The sequence below is a fragment of the Staurois parvus genome, unplaced genomic scaffold (genome assembly GCF_062004578.1).
Source record: "Staurois parvus isolate SC_StPar_1 unplaced genomic scaffold, SC_StPar_1.0 ptg001017l, whole genome shotgun sequence".
In the NCBI taxonomy this organism is placed as follows: domain Eukaryota; kingdom Metazoa; phylum Chordata; class Amphibia; order Anura; family Ranidae; genus Staurois; species Staurois parvus.
The window spans coordinates 46802-71462 of record NW_028318813.1 but is presented as its reverse complement, the minus strand read 5'-3'; the positions used below and the strand labels follow the sequence as shown (position 1 = coordinate 71462).

General features: G+C 49.2%; 1 protein-coding gene across 1 annotated transcript; it reads right to left on the bottom strand.

Annotated features, from left to right (window-relative positions):
- Nucleotides 1–5890: 5890 nt before the first annotated feature.
- On the bottom strand, nt 5891–21960 carry LOC149441167 (zinc finger HIT domain-containing protein 1-like). Its single transcript, XM_089657666.1, has 5 exons — nt 21861–21960; nt 17263–17430; nt 7887–7966; nt 6117–6286; nt 5891–6024 (listed from the first exon to the last, which is right to left on the bottom strand). The coding sequence occupies exons 1-5, from the start codon at nt 21880–21882 to the stop codon at nt 6003–6005; spliced, it is 462 nt and encodes a 153-aa protein (XP_089513792.1). The 5' UTR covers nt 21883–21960; the 3' UTR covers nt 5891–6002.
- Nucleotides 21961–24661: the final 2701 nt, after the last annotated feature.

Genomic DNA, 24661 nt, shown 5'->3' with positions numbered 1-24661 from the left:
AGAGACTGATGTGACTGTGGGGGAGGGGACATTAGAGTGTAAGCTTCTCTGGTGCAGAGACTGATGTGACTGTGGGGGAGGGGACATTAGAGTGTAAGCTCCTCTGGTGCAGAGACTGATGTGACTCTGGGGGAGGGGACATTAGAGTGTAAGCTCCTCTGGTGCAGAAACTGATGTGACTCTGGGGGAGGGGACATTAGAGCGTAAGCTCCTCTGGTGCAGAGACTGATGTGACTGGCTCAGTATTCTCTGTACAGCGCTGCGGTATATATCAGAGCTATATAAATGTATAATAATAGTAGTGTGACTGTGGGGGGACACTAGAGTGTAAGCTCCTCTGGTACAGAGACTGGCTCCTCCAACATCCAGTGATGTTACTCCTGATCCCTGCTGTGGCCTTTCACATTAAGCGACTCTACTCCTGATCCCTGCTGCCTCCTCTCACATCCAGTGACTCTACTCCTGATCCCTGCTGCCTCCTCACATCCAGCGACTCTACTCCTGATCCCTGCTGCCTCCTCTCACATCCAGCGACTCTACTCCTGATCCCTGCTGCCTCCTCTCACATCCAGTGACTCTACTCCTGATCCCTGCTGCCTCCTCTCACATCCAGTGACTCTACTCCTGATCCCTGCTGCCTCCTCTCACATCCAGACACTCTACCCCTGATCCCTGCTGCCTCCTCACATCCAGTGACTCTACTCCTGATCTCTGCTGCCTCCTCTCACATCCAGACACTCTACTCCTGATCCCTGCTGCCTCCTCACATCCAGTGACTCTACTCCTGATCCCTGCTGCCTCCTCACATCCAGTGACTCTACTCCTGATCCCTGCTGCCTCCTCACATCCAGTGACTCTACTCCTGATCCCTGCTGCCTCCTCTCACATCCACTCTACTCCTGATCCTTGCTGCCTCCTCTCACATCCAGACACTCAACTCCTGATCCCTGCTGCCTCCTCTCACATCCAGTGACTCTACTCCTGATCCCTGCTGCCTCCTCTCACATCCAGTGACCCTATTCCTGATCCCTGCTGCATCCTCTCACATCCAGACACTCTACTCCTGATCTCTGCTGCCTCCTCTCACATCCAGACACTCAACTCCTGATCCCTGCTGCCTCCTCTCACATCCAGACACTCCATTCCTGATCCCTGCTGCATCCTCTCACATCCAGACACTCTACTCCTGATCCCTGCTGCCTCCTCTCACATCCAGATACTCTACTCCTGATCCCTGCTGCCTCCTCTCACATCCAGACACTCTACTCCTGATCTCTGCTGCCTCCTCTCACATCCAGAGACTCTACTCCTGATCCCTGCTGCCTCCTCTCACATCCAGATACTCTACTCCTGATCCCTGCTGCCTCCTCTCACATCCAGACACTCTACTCCTGATCCCTACTGCCTCCTCTAACATCCAGACACTCTATTCCTGATTCCTGCTGCCTCCTCTCACATCCAGAGACTCTACTCCTGATCCCTGCTGCCTCCATTCACATCCATACACCCTACCCCTGATCCCTAATGCCTCCTCTCACATCCAGCGACTCTACTCCTGATCCCTGCTGCCTCCTCTCACATCCAGTGACTCTACTCCTGATCCCTACTGCCTCCTCACATCCAGCGACTCTACTCCTGATCCCTGCTGCCTCCTCTCACATCCAGCGACTCTACTCCTGATCCCTGCTGCCTCCTCTCACATCCAGTGACTCTACTCTTGATCCCTGCTGCCTCCTCTCACATCCAGTGACTCTACTCCTGATCCCTGCTGCCTCCTCTCATATCCAGTGACTCTACTCCTGATCCCTGCTGCCTGCTCTCACATCCAGTGACTCTACACCTGATCCTTGCTGCCTCCTCTCACATCCAGACACTCTACACCTGATCCTTGCTGCCTCCTCTCACATCCATACACCCTAGCCCTGATCCCTACTGCCACCTCTCACATCCAGTGACTCTACTCCTGATCCCTGCTGTCTCCTCTCATATCCAGACACTCTACTCCTGATCCCTGCTGCCTCCTCTCACATCCAGAGACTCTACTCCTGATCCCTGCTGCCTCCTCTCACATCCAGACACTCTACTCCTGATCCCTACTGCCTCCTCTCACATCCACTCTACTCCTGATCCCTGCTGACTCCTTTCACATCCAGACACTCTACCCCTGATCCCTGCTGCCTCCTCACATCCAGTGACTCTACTCCTGATCCCTGCTGCCTCCTCTCACATCCAGACACTCTACACCTGATCCCTGCTGCCTCCTCTCACATCCACTCTACTCCTGATCCCTGCTGCCTCCTCACATCCAGTGACTCTACTCCTGATCCCTGCTGCCTCCTCTCACATCCAAACACTCTATTCCTGATCCCTGCTGCCTCCTCTCACATCCAGACACTCTACACCTGATCCTTGCTGCCTCCTCTCACATCCAGACACTCTACACCTGATCCTTGCTGCCTCCTCTCACATCCATACACCCTAGCCCTGATCCCTACTGCCACCTCTCACATCCAGTGACTCTACTCCTGATCCCTGCTGTCTCCTCTCATATCCAGACACTCTACTCCTGATCCCTGCTGCCTCCTCTCACATCCCAGCACTCTACTCCTGATCCCTGCTGCCTCCTCTCACATCCAGCTGTTCTACTCCTGATCCCTGCTGCCTCCTCTCACATCCAGACACTCTACTCCTGATCCCTACTGCCTCCTCTCACATCCACTCTACTCCTGATCCCTGCTGCCTCCTCTCGCATCCAGAGACTCTACTCCTGATCCCTGCTGACGCCTCTCACATCCAGCGACTCTACTCCTGATCCCTGCTGACTCCTCTCACATCCAGACACTCTACTCCTGATCCCTGCTGACTCCTTTCACATCCAGAGACTCTACTCCTGATCCCTGCTGCCTCCTCTCGCAGACAGATACTCTACTCCTGATCCCTGCTGACGCCTCTCACATCCAGCGACTCTACTCCTGATCCCTGCTGACTCCTCTCACATCCAGAGACTCTGCTCCTGATCCTTGCTGCCTCCTCTCACATCCAGCTGTTCTACTCCTGATCCCTGCTGCCTCCTCTCACATCCAGACACTCTACACCTGATCCCTGCATCCTCCTTTCACATCCAGACACTCTACTCCTGATTCCTGCTGCCTCCTCTCACATCCAGAGACTCTACTCCTGATCCCTGCTGCCTCCATTCACATCCATACACCCTACCCCTGATCCCTAATGCCTCCTCTCACATCCAGTGACTCTACTCCTGATCCCTGCTGCCTCCTCTCACATCCAGTGACTCTACACCTGATCCCTGCTGCCTCCTCTCACATCCAGCAACTCTACTCCTGATCCCTGCTGCCTCCTCTCACATCCAGTGACTCTACTCCTGATCCCTGCTGCCTCCTCACATCCAGTGACTCTACTCCTGATCCCTGCTGCCTCCTCTCATATCCAGTGACTCTACTCCTGATCCCTGCTGCCTCCTCACATCCAGCAACTCTACTCCTGATCCCTGCTGCCTCCTCTCACATCCAGCGACTCTACTCCTGATCCCTGCTGCCTCCTCTCACATCCAGTGACTCTACTCCTGATCCCTGCTGCCTCCTCTCACATCCAGACACTCTACCCCTGATCCCTGCTGCCTCCTCACATCCAGTGACTCTACTCCTGATCCCTGCTGCCTCCTCTCACATCCACTCTACTCCTGATCCCTGCTGCCTCCTCACATCCAGTGACTCTACTCCTGATCCCTGCTGCCTCCTCTCACATCCACTCTACTCCTGATCCCTGCTGCCTCCTCTCACATCCAGTGACTCTACTCTTGATCCCTGCTGCCTCCTCTCACATCCAGACACTCTACTCCTGATCCTTGCTGCCTCCTCTCACATCCAGACACTCAACTCCTGATCCCTGCTGCATCCTCTCACATCCAGACACTCTACTCCTGATCTCTGCTGCCTCCTCTCACATCCAGACACTCTATTCCTGATCCCTGCTGCATCCTCTCACATCCAGACACTCTACTCCTGATCCCTGCTGCCTCCTCACATCCAGATACTCTACTCCTGATCCCTGCTGCCTCCTCTCACATCCAGACACTCTACTCCTGATCTCTGCTGCCTCCTCTCACATCCAGAGACTCTACTCCTGATCCCTGCTGCCTCCTCTCACATCCAGACACTCTACTCCTGATCCCTACTGCCTCCTCTAACATCCAGACACTCTATTCCTGATCCCTGCTGCCTCCGCTCACATCCAGTGACTCTACTCCTGATCCCTGCTGCTTCCCCTCACATCTAGACACTCTACTCCTGATCCCTGCTGCCTCCTCTCACATCCAAACACTCTATTCCTGATCCCTGCTGCCTCCTCTCACATCCTGACACTCTACACCTGATCCTTGCTGCCTCCTCTCACATCCAGACACTCTACACCTGATCCTTGCTGCCTCCTCTCACATCCATACACCCTAGCCCTGATCCCTACTGCCACCTCTAACATCCAGTGACTCTACTCCTGATCCCTGCTGTCTCCTCTCATATCCAGAGACTCTACTCCTGATCCCTGCTGCCTCCTCTCACATCCAGACACTCTACTCCTGATCCCTACTGCCTCCTCTCACATCCACTCTACTCCTGATCCCTGCTGACTCCTTTCACATCCAGAGACTCTACTCCTGATCCCTGCTGCCTCCTCTCGCATCCAGAGACTCTACTCCTGATCCCTGCTGACGCCTCTCACATCCAGCGACTCTACTCCTGATCCCTGCTGCCTCCTCTCGCATCCAGAGACTCTACTCCTGATCCCTGCTGCCTCCTCTCGCATCCAGAGACTCTACTCCTGATCCCTGCTGACGCCTCTCACATCCAGCGACTCTACTCCTGATCCCTGCTGACTCCTCTCACATCCAGAGACTCTGCTCCTGATCCTTGCTGCCTCCTCTCACATCCAGCTGTTCTACTCCTGATCCCTGCTGCCTCCTCTCACATCCAGACACTCTACACCTGATCCCTGCATCCTCCTCTCACATCCAGACACTCTACTCCTGCTGCCTCCTCTCACATCCAGAGACTCTACTCCTGATCCCTGCTGCCTCCATTCACATCCATACACCCTACCCCTGATCCCTAATGCCACCTCTCACATCCAGAGACTCTACACCTGATCCCTGCTGCCTCCATTCACATCCATACACCCTACCCATGATCCCTAATGCCACCTCTCACATCCAGAGACTCTACTCTTGATCCCTACTGCCAGCTCTCACTTCCGGCACCATTGATCCTAGTCACTGCACTCACAATAGCGGTGGATCTATCAGCTCTGGAAGGGCTGTGCAATCTATCTGCCAGCTGATACATCACAAAGCTGGCAGATAAAGTACACAGCCCTGCTAGAGCTGAAAGATTCATGCTAATACATGTGCAATGACCAGGATCAGTGCAGGACCACGGATGAAAATGACATAGCACACTGCTCCAAGTACCTCTGATCCTCCATCTGCAGGCTCCGGCTGGATCATAGCGTGCTTTGCAGTGTTCACCCCTGAGCAACGAGTAGAGTGAGAGACAAGCATGGTCCATCATACCGAATTATATGAAATATTTTTAAGCAGCGCGCCGGACGTCTGATCTTCGGTTATACGGTCACTTCTATCAAAACCTAATATATTTGTCTCCCGGCCAGCAGTGTGAATGGAAAGGGATACTAGGGGGAAGGCAAGCTGTCCGACTAAGCTGCTCAAATCCAAGGGATAGATCAGATCAGGACCTGGTTCCCTCGGGGATGGGGGGCGGGGGTTAAGCAAGTTTTTTTTAACTTTGTGGTGATACTTCTACTTTAAAGATCCAACAAACTGGTTTACCATCTTGAAATTCAGTCAACAGAAACAAAATAAGAAAACACCTTTTTTATTTTACAGCAACCGTTAAAAGAAAAAAAAAAATGTACATATTTCTACAAAAAAATCTATTTACATTAATTACACTGTACAGCGGAGGGAGGTCTCATACCGTCCACTTCAGACACCTGGAAGAAACACAGACCAAGGTCAGTCAGTATTAACACACCATGCGGGGTAAATGTAGGAAGCAGATAATAGGAACGAAGGTACAAGTCACCTGGTCTCCTGATGGGTGCCCAGACACTTCACGCAGCAATACCGCGCTCCGCACGACACGCAGCAGTAATTAGAGGGAAACCCACACACAGAACAGAAATGGCGCTGAGGGAAGTTCGATGGAGGCGCACAGGCCGTCAGATAATTGGGTCCTTCACTGGTGCTCAAATTCTGGAATGTGGGGGGAAAACAGAAAAAAAAAATCAACCCTCCTTCTGCATGATGACATCTCGCTGCCAGAGCTGAGTTTGTGTTTTTTTTTGCACACGTTTTAAAAATCATTTTAGCCCTGAAGATTGCATAAAGCCCCCAAAAATATTTTCTGAAAGCCGACACCCTGGAGAATAAAATAATGGTAGTTCCATTTTTTTGGTATTTTACACATATATTAGCATTACTACTAACGCTTTTACACTTTAGTTTAATTTCAGTAAAAAAACCCCCCCAAAACACAAAAACAAAATTGTATATGCTCATAACGTCAGTACCCTACATTGTCCATAGGCATCATTCTAGAGCAGGGGTCTCCAAACTGCGGCCCGAGGGCCGGATATGGCCCTTTGCTACCCTTTATATGGCCGGCCTTGGGGCACTATTCCTCCCAGTGAGACCAACAATGGGGCAGTGCTTATTCCATTAAAACCAATGATGGGGCACTATTCCTCCCACTGACACCAATGATGGGGCACTATTCCTCCCACTGACACCAATGATGGGGCACTATTCCTCCCACTGACACCAATGATGGGGCACTATTCCTCCCACTGACACCAATGATGGGGCACTATTCCTCCCACTGACACCAATGATGGGGCACTATTCCTCCCACTGACACCAATGATAGGGCACTATTCCTCCCACTGACACCAATGATGGGGCACTATTCCTCCCACTGATACCAATGATGGGGCACTATTCCTCCCACTGATACCAATGATGGGGCACTATTCCTCCCACTGATACCAATGATGGGGCACTATTCCTCCCACTGACATCAATGATGGGACACTATTCCTCCCACTGACACCAATGATGGGGCACTATTCCTCCCACTGACACCAATGATAGGGCACTATTCCTCCCACTGACACCAATGATAGGGCACTATTCCTCCCACTGACACCAATGATGGGGCACTATTCCTCCCACTGATACCAATGATGGGGCACTATTCCTCCCACTGATACCAATGATGGGGCACTATTCCTCCCACTGACACCAATGATGGGGCACTATTCCTCCCACTGATACCAATGATGGGGCACTATTCCTCCCACTGACACCAATGATGGGGCACTATTCCTCCCACTGATACCAATGATGGGGCACTATTCCTCCCACTGACACCAATGATAGGGCACTATTCCTCCCACTGACACCAATGATAGGGCACTATTCCTCCCACTGATACCAATGATGGGGCACTATTCCTCCCACTGACACCAATGATGGGGCACTATTCCTCCCACTGATATCAATGATGGGGCACTATTCCTCCCACTGACACCAATGATGGGGCACTACCCCTACTGACCATTAACCCTGCGTCCATGTTTATTCTCACTGATGCTGGGGCCAGGGCATTTTCTATTCTCGCTGGCCCTAACCTGAAACAGGACCCATAAGTGACCATTTACGAGGAGGTACAAGTCTGTCCTCCTGCAGGGTGACACATATAGAAGGAGTTATGAGTCTGTCCTCCTCCTGCAGGGTGACACATATAGAAGGGGCTATGAGTCTGCCCCCCCCTTGGGGTGACACATACACTGACCTGTTCTTCAAGAAGTGCCTGGAAATTCTTCCGGAATCTCAGTTTAAAATGATCTCCTCGTGTTTTCTTCTTTTTCTTGCCTGAGACAAACAAAAAACACAATCCAACATCAGGAAGGTTTAATTGTCACATCCATTTCCCCCAGAGGAAAGCAAACCACAGAACCTCCCTATAAGAAGTACCGAGTTTATGATATCCCAATAGACATGCAACTTAATATCCTCAATCCCTTCCATGTAAGATCCGCGCACTTGTTGTGGTCATTATGGCATTTCCCTCTCCTGGCTGCATTTTTAAAAGCTGACGCTTAATCTGCTTATATCTGCCTGCCTTGTGCCCCAAATCAACATGCTGATGAAATTTTTATGCAAAACTTTTCTATTCTCATGACATACTTTACTTTAAACCCTGTGATGTCATCACTGGGCCTCTGTGCTTCTCTATGCAATGCAGGCAGATCACAGTTGATAAGAGGGACTGGCAGAGTGCTGTACATAGCTATCTGAAAACATCACCGCACCCTGCCTCAGTACTCAGCTCAAGAGTTCTTAGTCCTGGTGCAAGCAGTGGGCTGGCTTTTGGGAGGAGTTATGCAAATATCAACATGCTTTGATGGGTGGGTGCCAGTCTGGAAGAGTGGGAGTTCCTAGGCAGACTGTATTTGCATGCAGACCCACATGTGATGCTGAGCCTCCATGATTGATAGAGCTGGAACCCAATGAATGATAGGGGCGGGTCATGGACAGTCAAAGCTAAAAGACAATGAACGTCCTCCAGCCAGGATATGAGGCGGAGCTCTATCTGACTTGCTGCAGCTTCTAAGGCACATTATGAAAAGCTCACAGTGTGCAGTGAAACCAGATTAAGCCATTACTCTGAACAACTGAAGACCCATCTCCCTGCTGCCATTTACCTCGAAACTCCTAGAACGCTTAGTCTACAATCACCTGAGCTCCCACCTCACCGACAACAACCTTCTGGACCCTTTACAGTCTGGCTTTCGCTCACTACACTCCACTGAGACTGCCCTACTAAACCTCACTAATGATCTACTAACTGTTTAAACCAATGGCTACTACTCCGTACTCATCCCAACCAATGGCTACTACTCCGTACTCATCCCAACCAATGGCTACTACTCCGTACTCATCCCAACCAATGGCCACTACTCCGTACTCATCCCAACCAATGGCCACTACTCCGTCCTCATCCCAACCAATGGTCACTACTCCGTACTCATCCCAACCAAGGGTCACTACTCCGTCCTCATCCCAACCAATGGCCACTACTCCGTCCTCATCCCAACCAATGGCCACTACTCCGTACTAATCCCAACCGATGATCACTACTCCGTACTCATCCCAACCAATGGCCACCACTCCGTACTCATCCCAACCAATGGCCACTACTCCGTACTCATCCCAACCAATGGCCACTACTCCGTACTCATCCCAACCAATGGCCACTACTCCGTACTCATCCCAACCAATGGCCACTACACCGTCCTCATCCCAACCAATGGCCACTACTCCGTCCTCATCCCAACCAATGGCCACTACTCCGTCCTCATCCCAACCAATGGCCACTACTCCGTCCTCATCCCAACCAATGGCCACTACTCCGTACTCATCCCAACCAATGGTCACTACTCCATACTAATCCCAACCAATGGTCACTACTCCGTACTCATCCCAACCAATGGCCACTACGCCTTACTCATCCCAACCAATGGCCACTACTCCGTACTCATCCCAACCAATGGCCACTACTCCGTACTCATCCCAACCAATGGCCACTACTCCGTACTCATCCCAACCAATGGCCACTACTCCGTACTCATCCCAACCAATGGCCACTACTCCGTACTCATCCCAACCAATGGCCACTACTCCGTACTCATCTCAACCAATGGCCACTACGCCGTACTCATCCCAACCAATGGCCACTACGCCGTACTCATCCCAACCAATGGTCACTACTCCGTACTCATCCCAACCAATGGCCACTACGCCGTACTCATCCCAACCAATGGCCACTACTCCGTACTCATCCCAACCAATGGCCACTACTCCGTACTCATCCCAACCAATGGCCACTACTCCGTACTCATCCCAACCAATGGTCACTACTCCATACTAATCCCAACCAATGGTCACTACTCCGTACTCATCCCAACCAATGGCCACTACGCCGTACTCATCCCAACCAATGGCCACTACTCCGTACTCATCCCAACCAATGGCCACTACTCCGTACTCATCCCAACCAATGGCCACTACTCCGTACTCATCCCAACCAATGGCCACTACTCCGTACTCATCCCAACCAATGGCCACTACTCCGTACTCATCCCAACCAATGGCCACTACTCCGTACTCATCCCAACCAATGGCCACTACTCCGTACTCATCCCAACCAATGGTCACTACTCCATACTAATCCCAACCAATGGCCACTACTCCGTACTCATCCCAACCAATGGCCACTACTTCGTACTAATCCCAACCAATGGTCACTACTCCGTACTCATCCCAACCAATGGCCACTACTCCGTACTCATCCCAACCAATGGCCACTACTCCGTACTCATCCCAACCAATGGTCACTACTCCGTACTAATCCAAACCAATGGTCACTACTCCGTACTAATCCCAACCAATGGCCACTACTCCGTACTCATCCCAACCAATGGTCACTACTCCGTACTAATCCCAACCAATGGTCACTATTCCGTACTAATCCCAACCAATGGTCACTACTCCATATTCATCCCAAACAATGGTCACTATTCCGTACTCATCCCAACCAATGGCCACTACTCCGTACTCATCCCAACCAATGGTCACTACTCCGTACTCATCCCAACCAATGGTCACTACTCTGTACTCATCCCAACCAATGGTCACTACTCCGTAATAATCCCAACCAATGGTCACTACTCTGTACTAATCCCAACCAATGGCCACTACTCCGTACTCATCTCAACCAATGGTCACTACTCCGTACTAATCCCAACCAATGGTCACTACTCCGTACTAATCCCAACCAATGGTCACTACTCCATATTCATCCCAAACAATGGTCACTACTCTGTACTAATCCCAACCAATGGCCACTACTCCGTACTCATCCCAACCAATGGTCACTACTCCATACTCATCCCAACCAATGGCCACTACTCCGTACTCATCCCAACCAATGGCCACTACCCCGTACTAATCCCAACCAATGGTCACTACTCCATACTCATCCCAACCAATGGTCACTACTCCATACTCATCCCAACCAATGGTCACTACTCCATACTCATCCCAACCAATGGTCACTACTCCGTACTCATCCCAACCAATGGTCACTACTCTGTACTCATCCCAACCAATGGTCACTACTCCGTACTCATCCCAACCAATGGCCACTACTCCGTACTCATCCCAACCAATGGCCACTACTCCGTACTCATCCCAACCAATGGCCACTACCCCGTACTAATCCCAACCAATGGTCACTACTCCATACTCATCCCAACCAATGGTCACTACTCTGTACTCATCCCAACCAATGGTCACTACTCCGTACTCATCCCAACCAATGGTCACTACTCTGTGCTCATCCCAACCAATGGTCACTACTCCGTACTCATCCCAACCAATGGCCACTACTCCGTACTCATCCCAACCAATGGCCACTACTCCGTACTCATCCCAACCAATGGCCACTACCCCGTACTAATCCCAACCAATGGTCACTACTCCGTACTCATCCCAACCAATGGTCACTACTCTGTACTCATCCCAACCAATGGTCACTACTCCGTACTAATCCCAACCAATGGTCACTACTCCGTACTAATCCCAACCAATGGCTACTACTCCGTACTCATCCCAACCAATGGCCACTACCCCGTACTAATCCCAACCAATGGTCACTACTCCATACTCATCCCAACCAATGGTCACTACTCTGTACTCATCCCAACCAATGGTCACTACTCCGTACTAATCCCAACCAATGGTCACTACTCCGTACTAATCCCAACCAATGGCCACTACTCCGTACTCATCCCAACCAATGGTCACTACTCCGTACTAATCCCAACCAATGGTCACTACTCCGTACTAATCCCAACCAATGGCCACTACTCCATATTCATCCCAAACAATGGTCACTACTCTGTACTAATCCCAACCAATGGCCACTACTCCGTACTCATCCCAACCAATGGTCACTACTCCATACTAATCCCAACCAATGGCCACTACTCCGTACTCATCCCAACCAATGGCCACTACCCCGTACTAATCCCAACCAATGGTCACTACTCCATACTCATCCCAACCAATGGTCACTACTCTGTACTCATCCCAACCAATGGTCACTACTCCGTACTAATCCCAACCAATGGTCACTACTCCGTACTAATCCCAACCAATGGCCACTACTCCGTACTCATCCCAACCAATGGCCACTACTCCGTACTCATCCCAACCAATGGTCACTACTCCGTACTAATCCCAACCAATGGTCACTACTCCGTACTAATCCCAACCAATGGTCACTACTCCGTACTAATCCCAACCAATGGCCACTACTCCGTACTCATGCCAACCAATGGTCACTACTCCGTACTAATCCCAACCAATGGTCACTACTCCGTACTAATCCCAACCAATGGTCACTACTCCATATTCATCCCAAACAATGGTCACTACTCTGTACTAATCCCAACCAATGGCCACTACTCCGTACTCATCCCAACCAATGGCCACTACTCCATACTCATCCCAACTAATGGCCACTACTCCATACTCATCCCAACCAATGGCCACTACCCCGTACTAATCCCAACCAATGGTCACTACAACATACTCATCCCAACCAATGGTCACTACTCTGTACTCATCCCAACCAATGGTCACTACTCCGTACTCAACCCAACCAATGGTCACTACTCCATACTAATCCCAACCAATGGTCACTACGCCATACTCATCCCAACCAATGGTCACTACGCCATACTCATCCCAACCAATGGTCACTACTCCATACTAATCCCAAGCAATGGCCACTACTCCGTACTCATCCCAACCAATGGTTACTACTCCATACTCATCCCAACCAATGGCCACTACTCCATACTCATCCCAACCAATGGCCACTACTCCGTACTCATCCCAACCAATGGCCACTACTCCGTACTCATCCCAACCAATTATCACTACTCCGTACTCATCCCAACCAATGGCCACTACTCTGTACTCATCCCAACCAATGGCCACTACTCCATACTCATCCCAACCAATGGCCACTACTCCGTAATCTTACTACTTGACCTCTCTGCGGCTTTTGATATGGTTGACCATCTCCTCCTCCTCAAAAAACTCCACTCTCTTGGCCTCCGAGACTCTGCTCTCTCCTGGTTCTCCTCCTACCTATCGCAGCGCTCCTTCAGCATTACCTATAACGCTGCCTCCTCCTCTTCACTCCTTCTTTCTGTAGGGGTCCCTCAAGGTTCTGTCCTTGAACCCCTTCTCTTCTCCATCTACACCTCCTCCCTTGGTCACCTGATAAACTCCCATGGCTTTAAGTACCATCTATAGGCTGATGACACACAAATCTATCTTTCTACCCCTCACCTCACCCCTTCAGTCTCCTCTCACATTACTAACCTACTAAGTGACATATCGGCATGGATGTCAATCCACTTCCTCAAACTCAATCTTTCCAAAACTGAGCTCTTAGTATTCCCCCCAGCCCGTGCCCCCTCCCCCGACTTCTCCATCAAGATCAATATCACAATCATCAGTCCCTCCCCTCATGCCAGGGTACTAGGTGTAATCCTAGACTCAAATATTTAAAAAATCTTGCGAGCCAGAAGGCAGACAAAAATTTCAAATGTTGGATCGCAAACCTCTTAGCACATAACTACCAATGTGGTCAAACGAAAAATGAAAATATATTTAGTGTTGCGCTCTCAAACCTTCAATCCATATATAATTACTTAAATCATATTAACAAAAAATTCCTTTATCCAAAAAAATTTTTTGCAATTATTAGGAATGATGTGTATAAATAAACATAAATTCTAATATTCTTATACTCTGAATCTTCTAAATCAACTCAGATAAACCATGTGCATAGAACAGTGATAAACAAACAAATATAAAAAATATAAATAAAATGTAGAAAATATATATAATATATATACTATATATATATATAAAATAAATGTCCCAAAAAGTGACTTTGTGCTGGAAAATCTTCAATAATATTAAATCGGTGACTGCTTGTGAATCCTCCCTCAAGTGAAGAAATGCGCTCACCTCATAGGAAGCCTGCAATTAGGCTATATAAGCTTGCGGTTCACCTCCTTTGGAACCTGCTTGTTAAGAACTCCTATTGCAAGATATCCTTGGTATACGACATATGCTGTGGAATGAATCTCTTCTCCAGAGGGTGCTATACCTCTATATTATCATCTCCATGCGGTTCTTTTCCCTGAGGTTATGTTACTCCATGTGCTGGCGTCCATCTTGGATCCAAGATGGACGCCAGCACATGGAGTAACATAACCTCAGGGAAAAGAACCGCATGGAGATGATAATATAGAGGTATAGCACCCTCTGGAGAAGAGATTCATTCCACAGCATATGTCGTATACCAAGGATATCTTGCAATAGGAGTTCTTAACAAGCAGGTTCCAAAGGAGGTGAACCGCAAGCTTATATAGCCTAATTGCAGGCTTCCTATGAGGTGAGCGCATTTCTTCACTTGAGGGAGGATTCACAAGCAGTCACCGATTTAATATTATTGAAGATTTTCCAGCACAAAGTCACTTTTTGGGACATTTATTTTATATATATATATAGTATATATATTATATATATTTTCTACATTTTATTTATATTTTTTATATTTGTTTGTTTATCACTGTTCTATGCACATGGTTTATCTGAGTTGATTTAGAAGATTCAGAGTATAAGAATATTAGAATTTATGTTTATTTATACACATCATTCCTAATAATTGCAAAAAATTTTTTTGGATAAAGGAATTTTTTGTTAATATGATTTAAGTAATTATATATGGATTGAAGGTTTGAGAGCGCAACACTAAATATATTTTCATTTTTTTTTTGTAATCCTAGACTCCCATCTGTCCTTTCAGCCCCAAATCCAATCACTCTCCAAATCTTGTAGACTTCACCTCTCCAACATCTCCAAGATACGCCCGTTCGTAACCTCGGAAACCACTAAGCAACTTATTCACTCCCTGGTCATCTCTCGCCTTGACTATTGTAACTCCCTCCTCATTGGCCGACCTCATCGCAGGCTATCCCTTCTTCAGTCTGGCATGAATGCTGCTGCCAGACTCATCAACCTCACCAACCGTTCCATATCTGCCAATCCCTCCACTCAGTGTCCTCCACCCCTCTCTGCCAATCCCTCCACTGGCCTCCACTCAGTGTCCTCCCTCCCTCTCTGCCAATCCCTCCACTGGCTTCCCGTTGCCCAACAAATAAAATTCAAAACATTAACAATAACATATAAAGCCATTTATAACTGTGACCCAAATTACATCACCGATCTTGTCTCCAAATATCACCCAAACCGTCCTCTCCGCTCCTCCCATAACATCCTGCTCTCTAGCTCCCTTGTCTCCTCCTCCCATGCTCATCTCCAGGACTCCTCCAGAGCTTCCCCCATCCTCTGGAACTCTCTACCCCAATTTATCAGACTATTGCCTACTCTGCTCACTTTTAGGCGATCTCTGAAAACCGATCTCTTCAGGGAAGTTTATCCCGCCTTCAGCTAATAACGGAATCTTCTACTCTTCCAACCAGTCCATCCCCCACAGTTACTACCTTTTGTACCACTAGCCCCTCCCTCCTAGATCGTAAGCTCCCAGGATCAGGGCCCGCCTAACCCTCTTGTATTGAACTGTATTGTTGCTGTATTGTCTCCTGTTATATTGTAAAGCGCTGAGCAAACTGTTGGCGCTATATAAATCCTGTATAATAATAATTTCAGTCCAGGAGAGGAGCTGGTACAACTGTGCTGAGTGAAGAGAAGGCTGGGGGTCAGATTTAAAGTGTTACAAAACCCACAACAGTAAAATCAGTCTGTATATGCAGTCAAGCATGGTGGTGGGAGTGTCATGGTCTGGGGCTGCATGAGTGTTGCCGGCACTGGGGGGCTACAGTTCATTGAGGGAACCATGAATGCCAACATGTACTGTGACATAATGAAGCAGAGCATGATCCCCTCCCTTCAGAGACAGGGCCGCAGGGCAGTATTCCAACATAACGACCCCAAACACACCTCCAAGACCACCACTGCCTTGCTAAAGAGGCTGAGGGTAAAGGTGATGGACTGGCCAAGCATGTCTCCAGACCTGAACCCTATTGAGCATCTGTGGGGCATCCTCAAACGGAAGGTGGAGGAGAACAAGGTCTCTAACATCCACCAGCTCCGTGATGCCGTCATGGAGGAGTGGAAAAGGACTCCAGTGGCAACCTGTGAAGCTCTGGTGAACTCCATGTCCAAGAGGGTTGAGGCAGTGCTGGAAAATAATGGCGGCCACACAAAATATTGACACTTTGGGCCAAATATGGACCTTGTCACTTAGGGGTGGACTCACTTTTGTTGCCAGCGGTTTAGACATTAATGGCAGTGTGTTGAGTTATTTTGAGGGGACAGCAAATTTACGTTATACAAACTGTACACTGACTACGTCACATTGTAGCAAAGTGTCATTTCTTCAGTGTTGTCACATGAAAAGAGAGAATCAAATATTTACACAAATATGAGGGGTGGACTCACTTCTAGGAGATACTGTATATATAAATATATATATATATATATATATATATTGTATGCAGTCTGGGGGAGGGGGGGACTCACTTCTGGGAGATACTATACGCCACATATCCCAGGAGGCATAGCCTTCCATAGAGGAAAGGAGGGGGTGGGTCTATCAGCGTATCATCGAGAGGCCTGCCTGATGACGTCAGAGGGAACATGGCGAGGCAGGACACAACGGTGGCAGGGCATGAGATGATCGCAGTGGGACAACGCTGGATCCACTGGATGGGTGAGTATCTGAAATGTGCAAATACCACCTTCAGGTAAGCGGCGGCGGGGGTTCAAATTGGGATGGAGCATGGCCGACCTGCCCAATAGTAAGCACTGAGGATGTCCCTACACTTTACCCTTGTTGGGACTGGAATCATGGTACATTGTTACATCTGATCCTCCTCTACCCTGATAACATGTAACCAATAGACCCTGAGTGATCTACAATGTATCACTGATGGGAGTCTATCACCATCTCCCACAATGCACCGCACCAGAGAACACCCCCGAGAAGCGGAACCCACCTGTCTCCGTGTCGTCATCGAACTGCGGGAGGCGCTTCAGCTGCGGCAAGTTGGCGTGGGGGTCATCCTGGAAGTTGTCCTTTTCCAAAGCTTCCAGCTGACGGTTGAGGCGGCGCTGGCGGGTGGCGGAGTCCAACACCCGCCTCTGGGAGGGGTCATTGGAGCGCACTGAAAAACAGGAAAAAAAAAAGTATTAATACCCAATGGAAATATATTACATGACATCCAATATATTTATTATCATTACTTTGTTCGTCTTCTCCTGCCTCTAAGCTTCTCCCACAAAGCCAAAATTGAAGGTGTCCCCCTCACATTGCATTAAGGGAGGGTGTCACCATTGTTTCAGAGTTTGGTTGGGTATCTGAAATACATTGATGTAGGTGAACGGTTCTGCTCAGCCAGCCTTGTGATCCAGATCACACTTAGCAGATCCTGGACCTTTCTGCACAGTATACTGCAGCTACACAATACAGCCTGGCCAAGGACCTGCCTACCAGCCTGTGATTGGACAGTGAAGCATCCCCCTCTGCTCTGCTGTGCAGGGGATGATGGCAGGGAGATAGAACTAGGGCAGCCTCGGGTACTTATGCTGGCTGTATACAGTATACTGATATTCAAGGACAATTATGTTTTTCACTCCTCCAGTCTTCATTTTATTTTCAGTCCTTCTGGGTGTCACAGCCCCGCCCCTCATTTACTGCCTAGGTAACATCAATCTGGGTGTCACAGCCCCGCCCCTTCTTTACTGCCTAGGTAACATCAATCTGGGTGTCACAGCCCCGCCACTTCTTCATTGTCCATGTAACATCATTCTGGGTGTCACAGCCCCGCCACTTCTTCATTGGCCATGTAACATCATTCTGGGTGTCACAGCCCCACCCCTTCTTCACTGTTTAGGTAACATAAATCTGGGTGTCAAAGCCCCGCCCCTTCCTCATTGTCTAGGTAACATCATTTTGGATGTCACAGCCCCGCCACTTCTTCATTGTCCAGGTAACATCATTCTGGGTGTCACAGCCCCGCCCCTTCTTCACTGCATAGGTAACATCAATCTGGGTGTCACAGCCCCACCCCTTCCTCATTGTCCAGGTAACATCATTCTGGGTGTCATAGCCCTGCCACTTCTTCATTGTCCATGTAACATCAATCTGGGTGTCACAGCCCCGCCCCTTCCTCATTGTCCAGATAATATCATTCTGGGTGTCACAGATCTGCCCATTCTTCAATGTCCAGGTAATATCATTCTGGGTGTCACAGCCCCACCCCTTCTTCATTGTCCAGGTAACATCTTTCTGTATGTAACAGCTCCACCCCTTCTTCATTGTTCATGTAACATAATTCTGGGTGTCACAGCCCAACTCCTTCATTGTCCAGGTAACTTAATTCTGGGTGTCACACCCCCGCCCCTTCTTCATTGTCCAGGTAACATTATTCTGGGTGTCATAGCCCCACCCCTTCTTCACTGCCCAGCTAACATCAATCTGGGTGTCACAGCCCTGCCCCTTCTTCATTGTCCAGGTAACATCATTCTGGTTGTCATAGCCCCACCACTTCTTCACTGCCCAGCTAACATCAATCTAGGTGTCACACCCCTTCTTCATTGTTCATGTAACATAATTCTGGGTGTCACAGCCCAACTCCTTCATTGTCCAGGTAACTTAATTCTGGGTGTCACGGCCCCGCCCCTTCTTCATTGTCCAGGTAACATTATTCTGGGTGTCATAGCCCCACCCCTTCTTCACTGCCCAGCTAACATCAATCTGGGTGTCACAGCCCTGCCCCTTCTTCATTGGCCAGGTAACATCATTTTGGGTGTCACTGCCTCACCCCTTCTTCATTGCCTAGGTATGTATCATTCTGGGTGTCACTGCAACTTCCCTTCTTCCTTATCTAGGTAACATAAGTTTGGTTATCACAGTCCCACCCCTTCTACATTGCCTAGGTAACATCCTTCTGGGTGTCACAGCCCTGCCCCTTCTTCATTGCGTAAGTAACATTATTCTAGGTGTCACAGCTCCACCCAAAAAAAAAAAAAAAAAGGTCCTGAGGCTGATGAGGGGAAGCTTTAGAGTTCTGATAGCAGGATAGGACATGGCTGCGTGAGCAGCACTGGAGGGAGCAAGGAGCTGCATCTTCCCCTGGGAATATCATTTGGTTCTCCATTAACCTGTCCAAGTGTGACTGCTGATGTCCAAGGATAGGTCCACAAAAAAAGGACAGGTCCACTGCTAAAAGGTGGGTCCATGGTAAAGGACAAGTCCACTTTAAAGCGCAGGTGCACTGCTAAAGGACGGGTACACGTTAAAGGGAGGATCCACAATAAAGGACAGGTCCACGTTACAGAGCAGAACCACAATAAAGGTAAGGTCTGTGCTAGAGGGCGGATCCACGATAAAGGACAGGTCTGCGTTAGAGGGCGGATCCACGATAAAGGACAGGTCTGCGTTAGAGGGCGGATCCACGATAAAGGACAGGTCTGCGTTAGAGGGCGGATCCACGATAAAGGACAGGTCTGCGTTAGAGGGCGGATCCACGATAAAGGACAGGTCTGCGTTAGAGGGCGGATCCACGATAAAGGACAAGTCTGCGTTAGAGGGCAGATCCACAATAAAAAACAGGTACACGTTAAAGGGTGGATCTGCATTAAAGGAGGGTTCACTGCTAAAGGACAGGTAGACATTAAAGGGCGGAACCACAATAAAGGACAGGTCCATGTTAAAGAAAGGTCCGCATTAAAAAGCTGGTCCACTGTTAAAAGGATGGGTCCATGCTAGAGGGCAGATCCACTATAAAGGATAGGTCCACGTTAGAGGGCGGGTCCACGATAAAGGACAGGTAGACGTTAAAGGGCGGGTCAACTGCTAAAGAACAGGTACACGTTAAAGGGCGGATCCATGATAAAGGACGGGTCCGCGTTAGAGGGCGGATCCATGATAAAGGACAGGTCCGCTTTAGAAGGCGGATCCATGATAAAGGACAGGTCCGCTTTAGAGGGCGGATCCACAATAAAGGACAGGTTTGCATTAAAGGGTGGTGTAATGCTAAAGGACAGGTCCGCATTAGAGGGCGGATCCATGATAAAGGACAGGTCCGCATTAGAGGGCGGATCCATGATAAAGGACAGGTCTGCATTAGAGGGCGGATCCATGATAAAGGACAGGTCCGCGTTAGAGGGCGGATCCATGATAAAGGACAGGTTCGCGTTAGAGGGCGGATCCATGATAAAGAACAGGTCTGCATTAGAGGGCGGATCCATGATAAAGGACAGGTCCGCGTTAGAGGGCGGATCCACTGCTAAAGGACAGGTATGTTAAAGGGTAGATCTACGATAAAGGACAGGTCCATGTTAAAGAACAGGTCTGCATTAAAGGGTGGATCCACTGCTAAAGGACAGGTACAAGATAAAGGGCAGATCCACGTTAGAGGGCGGATCCACGATAAAGGACAGATCCACCTTAGAGGGCAGACCCAAGATAAAGGACAGATCCACCTTAGAGGGCGGATCCACGATAAAGGACAGATCCACGTTAGAGAGGGGGATCCACAATAAAGGGCAGATCCACCTTAGAGGGCGGATCCAAGATAAAGGACAGATCCAGCTTGGAGGGCAGACCCAAGATAAAGGACAGATCCACGTTAGAGGGCAGACCCAAGATAAAGGACAGATCCACCTTAGAGGGCAGACCCAAGATAAAGGACAGATCCACCTTAGAGGGCAGACCCAAGATAAAGGACAGATCCACCTTAGAGGGCAGACCCAAGATAAAGGACAGATCCACCTTAGAGGGCGGATCCACGATAAAGGACAGATCCACCTTAGAGGGCAGACCCAAGATAAAGGACAGATCCACGTTAGAGAGGGGGATCCACGATAAAGGACAGATCCACGTTAGAGAGGGGGATCCACGATAAAGGACAGATCCACGTTAGAGAGGGGGATCCACGATAAAGGACAGATCCACGTTAGAGAGGGGGATCCACGATAAAGGACAGATCCACGTTAGAGAGGGGGATCCATGATAAAGGACAGATCCACGTTAGAGAGGAGGATCCACGATAAAGGACAGATCCGATGAGGAAGTGGGGGGTGGGATCTCTCAGAGATTTCATTGCTTCACCACCACAAACTGAAAATCTGTTCTGAGTCAAGCCGAGCCACCCCTCTCCTCCCCCTGGGAGCTGAAATCAGGCTGGCGGTGGGCGTGGCCATCTGTAGGGGAGCGGAGGTGGTTGTGATGAGAGGGGCTCCAGAAAATGCAGGTTGGAGGGTGGGCACTGACCCCTACAGAGGCGGAGCGGGGGCACAAGCCACACATTGGCACTTATAAGGACGGTGACCCCGGAGCCAGTGTACTTACAATATCTCCAGATAAACCCAAATGTCAGTTCTGGGTGGAGTGTTCCTTTAAGAAGATTAATAATTGCCCCTCCCCCTACAGGATATACGACTCCAGGACTCCCTCCCCCTCCAGGGTCTCCGGACACGGCTCTATTTAGTATCCCGCCCATTCCCAGCACAGAGGACGGGGGGCGCGGCTTCACGCAACGCAGGGGTGGACACTGTGCTACCACGTGACGGTGACCGCCGAAGCACTCACCGGAGAGTTTCTTCTCCAGCATAGCGAGTCCTGCGATCCGCCTCGGTCCCGCCAACACTGCGCACGCTCCCGGAGAGCCAATGAGGACAGAGAACGCATGCGCAGGACGGTCACGAACGCGGCTGTTAAACTGCGCGTGCGCACAACCGCAAATCCGCAAGCCGATAGTTGGCGGAAGTTGCCGGTGAAACCTGCGTGCTGGTTAGCCTTTCATAATATTTGCTCCTCATGTTGCGTGAGGGTAAAAAAGCCTACTTTTTTAACATGGTTTTTCAATAATAAAAAAATGCCTAGTTATAGTGTTCTATCCTTATATTTTTATACTGCGCATGCGTGAAGTTGATGGTTGGCGGAAGTGACCGCATTACTTGTATTACACCTGTCTGTCCGCCGCTGGAGGGCAGCACTGGTGAGCGGACCGGCTTGCCTAGGCATTTGACGCGTGCGCAGTGGAAATGTACACTTTAAAGCACTAAAATTAGGATTTTTAAAATGAAAAATAAAACAAAAACAAATATGGGAAAAAATAGGATTTTGTATTTCACGTATTTTGAGGAGCATTTAGCGAGTCTGAGGCCCCAATCACACCTAGCTTATTTAAATCATGCATTCATTTTTTTATTTCGATGGGGTGACCTACGCGCGACAAACGCAACAAAGTTTCTTTGGCACGTTCTGGTTTGCTTCAAAAATCACAATGAATGTTCTAAAATCATCAGATTTCATTCAAATAATCCCTGGAGATCCTGCCATGGAGGCCCCGATCAGGCACTTCCTCTGATAGGGTGACAACATTTTGTATGTCTCGCAATTTTCCTCCTGTGTTGTCACCCTGCAATATGGCCCTGAGAGGTGGAGAAGATGGTGGGAGTTGTAGTCCCCCCGGCTCTCTGTATGGGTGAAGTATAGAATTGGAGGAGATGCTGGTAGTTGTAGTTCTTGGCTCGCTATATGGGTGACGTATATGGATGAGGTATAGAGGTGGAGAAAATGCTGGGAGTTGTAGTTCTCCCTGGCTATCTATATGGGTGAAGTATAGAGGTAGATGAGATGCTGAGAGTTGTACTTCTTCCTGGCTCTCTATATGGATGAGGTATAGAGGTGGAGGAGATGCTGGGAGTTGTAGTTCTCTCTGGCTCTCTATATGGGTGCAGTAAAGAGGTGGATGAGATGCTGGGAGTTGTACCTCTCCCTGGCTCTCTATATGGGTGAAGTATAGAGGTGGAGAACATGCTGGAAGTTGTAGTTCTCCCTGGCTCTCTATATGGGTGAAGTATAGAGGTGGAGAACATGCTGGAAGTTGTAGTTCTCCCTGGCTCCCTATATGGAGGAGGTATAGCGGTGGATGAGATGCTGGGAGTTGTAGTTTTCCCTGGCTCTCTATATGAGTGAGGTATAGAGGTGGATGAGATGCTGGGAGTTGTAGTTCTTCCTGGCTCTCTATATGGGTGAAGTATAGAGATGGAGGAGATGCTGGGAGTTGTAGTTCTTCCTGGCTCTCTATATGGGTGAGGTATAGAGGTGGAGGAGATGCTGTGAGTTGTAGTTCTCCCTGGCTCTCTATATAGATGAGGTATAAAGGTGAAAGAGATGCTGGAAGTGGTTGTCCCCCCGGCTCTCTATATAGAGGAGGTATAAAGGTGGAGGAGATGCTGAGAGTTGTAGTTCTCCCTGGCTCTCTATATGGGTGAAGTACAGAGGTGGAGGAGATGCTGGGAGTTGTAGTCCCCCTGGCTCTCTATATGGGTGAAGTATATAGGTGGGGAAGATGCTGAGAGTTGTAGTTCTCCCTGGCTCTCTATATAGAGGAGGTATAAAGGTGGAGGAGATGCTGAGAGTTGTAGTTCTCCCTGGCTTTCTATATGGATGAAGTATAGAGGTGTAGAAGATGCTGGGAGTTGTAGTTCTCCCTGGCTCTTTATATGGAGGAGGTATAAAGGTGGAGGAGATGCTGGGAGTCGTAGTTCTCCTTGGCTCTCTATATGGATGAAGTAGAGGTGGAGGAGATGCTGGGAGTTGTTGTCCCCCTGGCTCTATGGGTGAAGTATAAAGGTGGGGGTAATGCTGAGAGTTGTAGTTCTCCCTGGCTCTCTATATGGGTGAAGTATAAAGGTGGGGGAGATGCTGAGAGTTGTAGTTCTCCCTGGCTCTTTATATGGAGGAGGTATAAAGGTGGAGGAGGTGCTGGGAGTTGTAGTTCTCCCTGGCTCTCTATATGGATGAGGTATAAAGGTGGAGGAGATGCTGGGAGTTGTAGTTCTCCCTGACTCTCTATATGGATGAAGTATAGAGGTATAGAAGATGCTGGAAGTTGTAGTTCTCCCTGGCTCTCTATATGGATGAGGTATAAAGGTGGAGGAGATGCTGGGAGTTGTAGTTCTCCCTGACTCTCTATATGGATGAAGTATAGAGGTATAGAAGATGCTGGAAGTTGTAGTTCTCCCTGGCTCTTTACATGGGTGAAGTATAGAGGTGGAGGAGATGCTGGAAGCTGTATTCCCCCCAGCTCTCTATATGAGTGAGGTATAGAGCTGGAGGAGATGCTGGGAGTTGTAGTTCTTCCTGGCTCTCTATATGAGTGAGGTATAGAGGTGGAGGAGATGCTGGGAGTTGTAGTTCTCCCTGGCTCTATATATGAGTGAGGTATAGAGGTGGAGGAGATGCTGGGATTTGTAGTTCTCCCTGGCTCTTTATATGGGTGAAGTATAGAGGTGGAGGAGATGCTGGGAGTTGTAGTTCTCCCTGGCTCTCTACAGTATATGGGTAAAGTATAGAGGTGGAGGAGATTCTGAGAGTTTTAG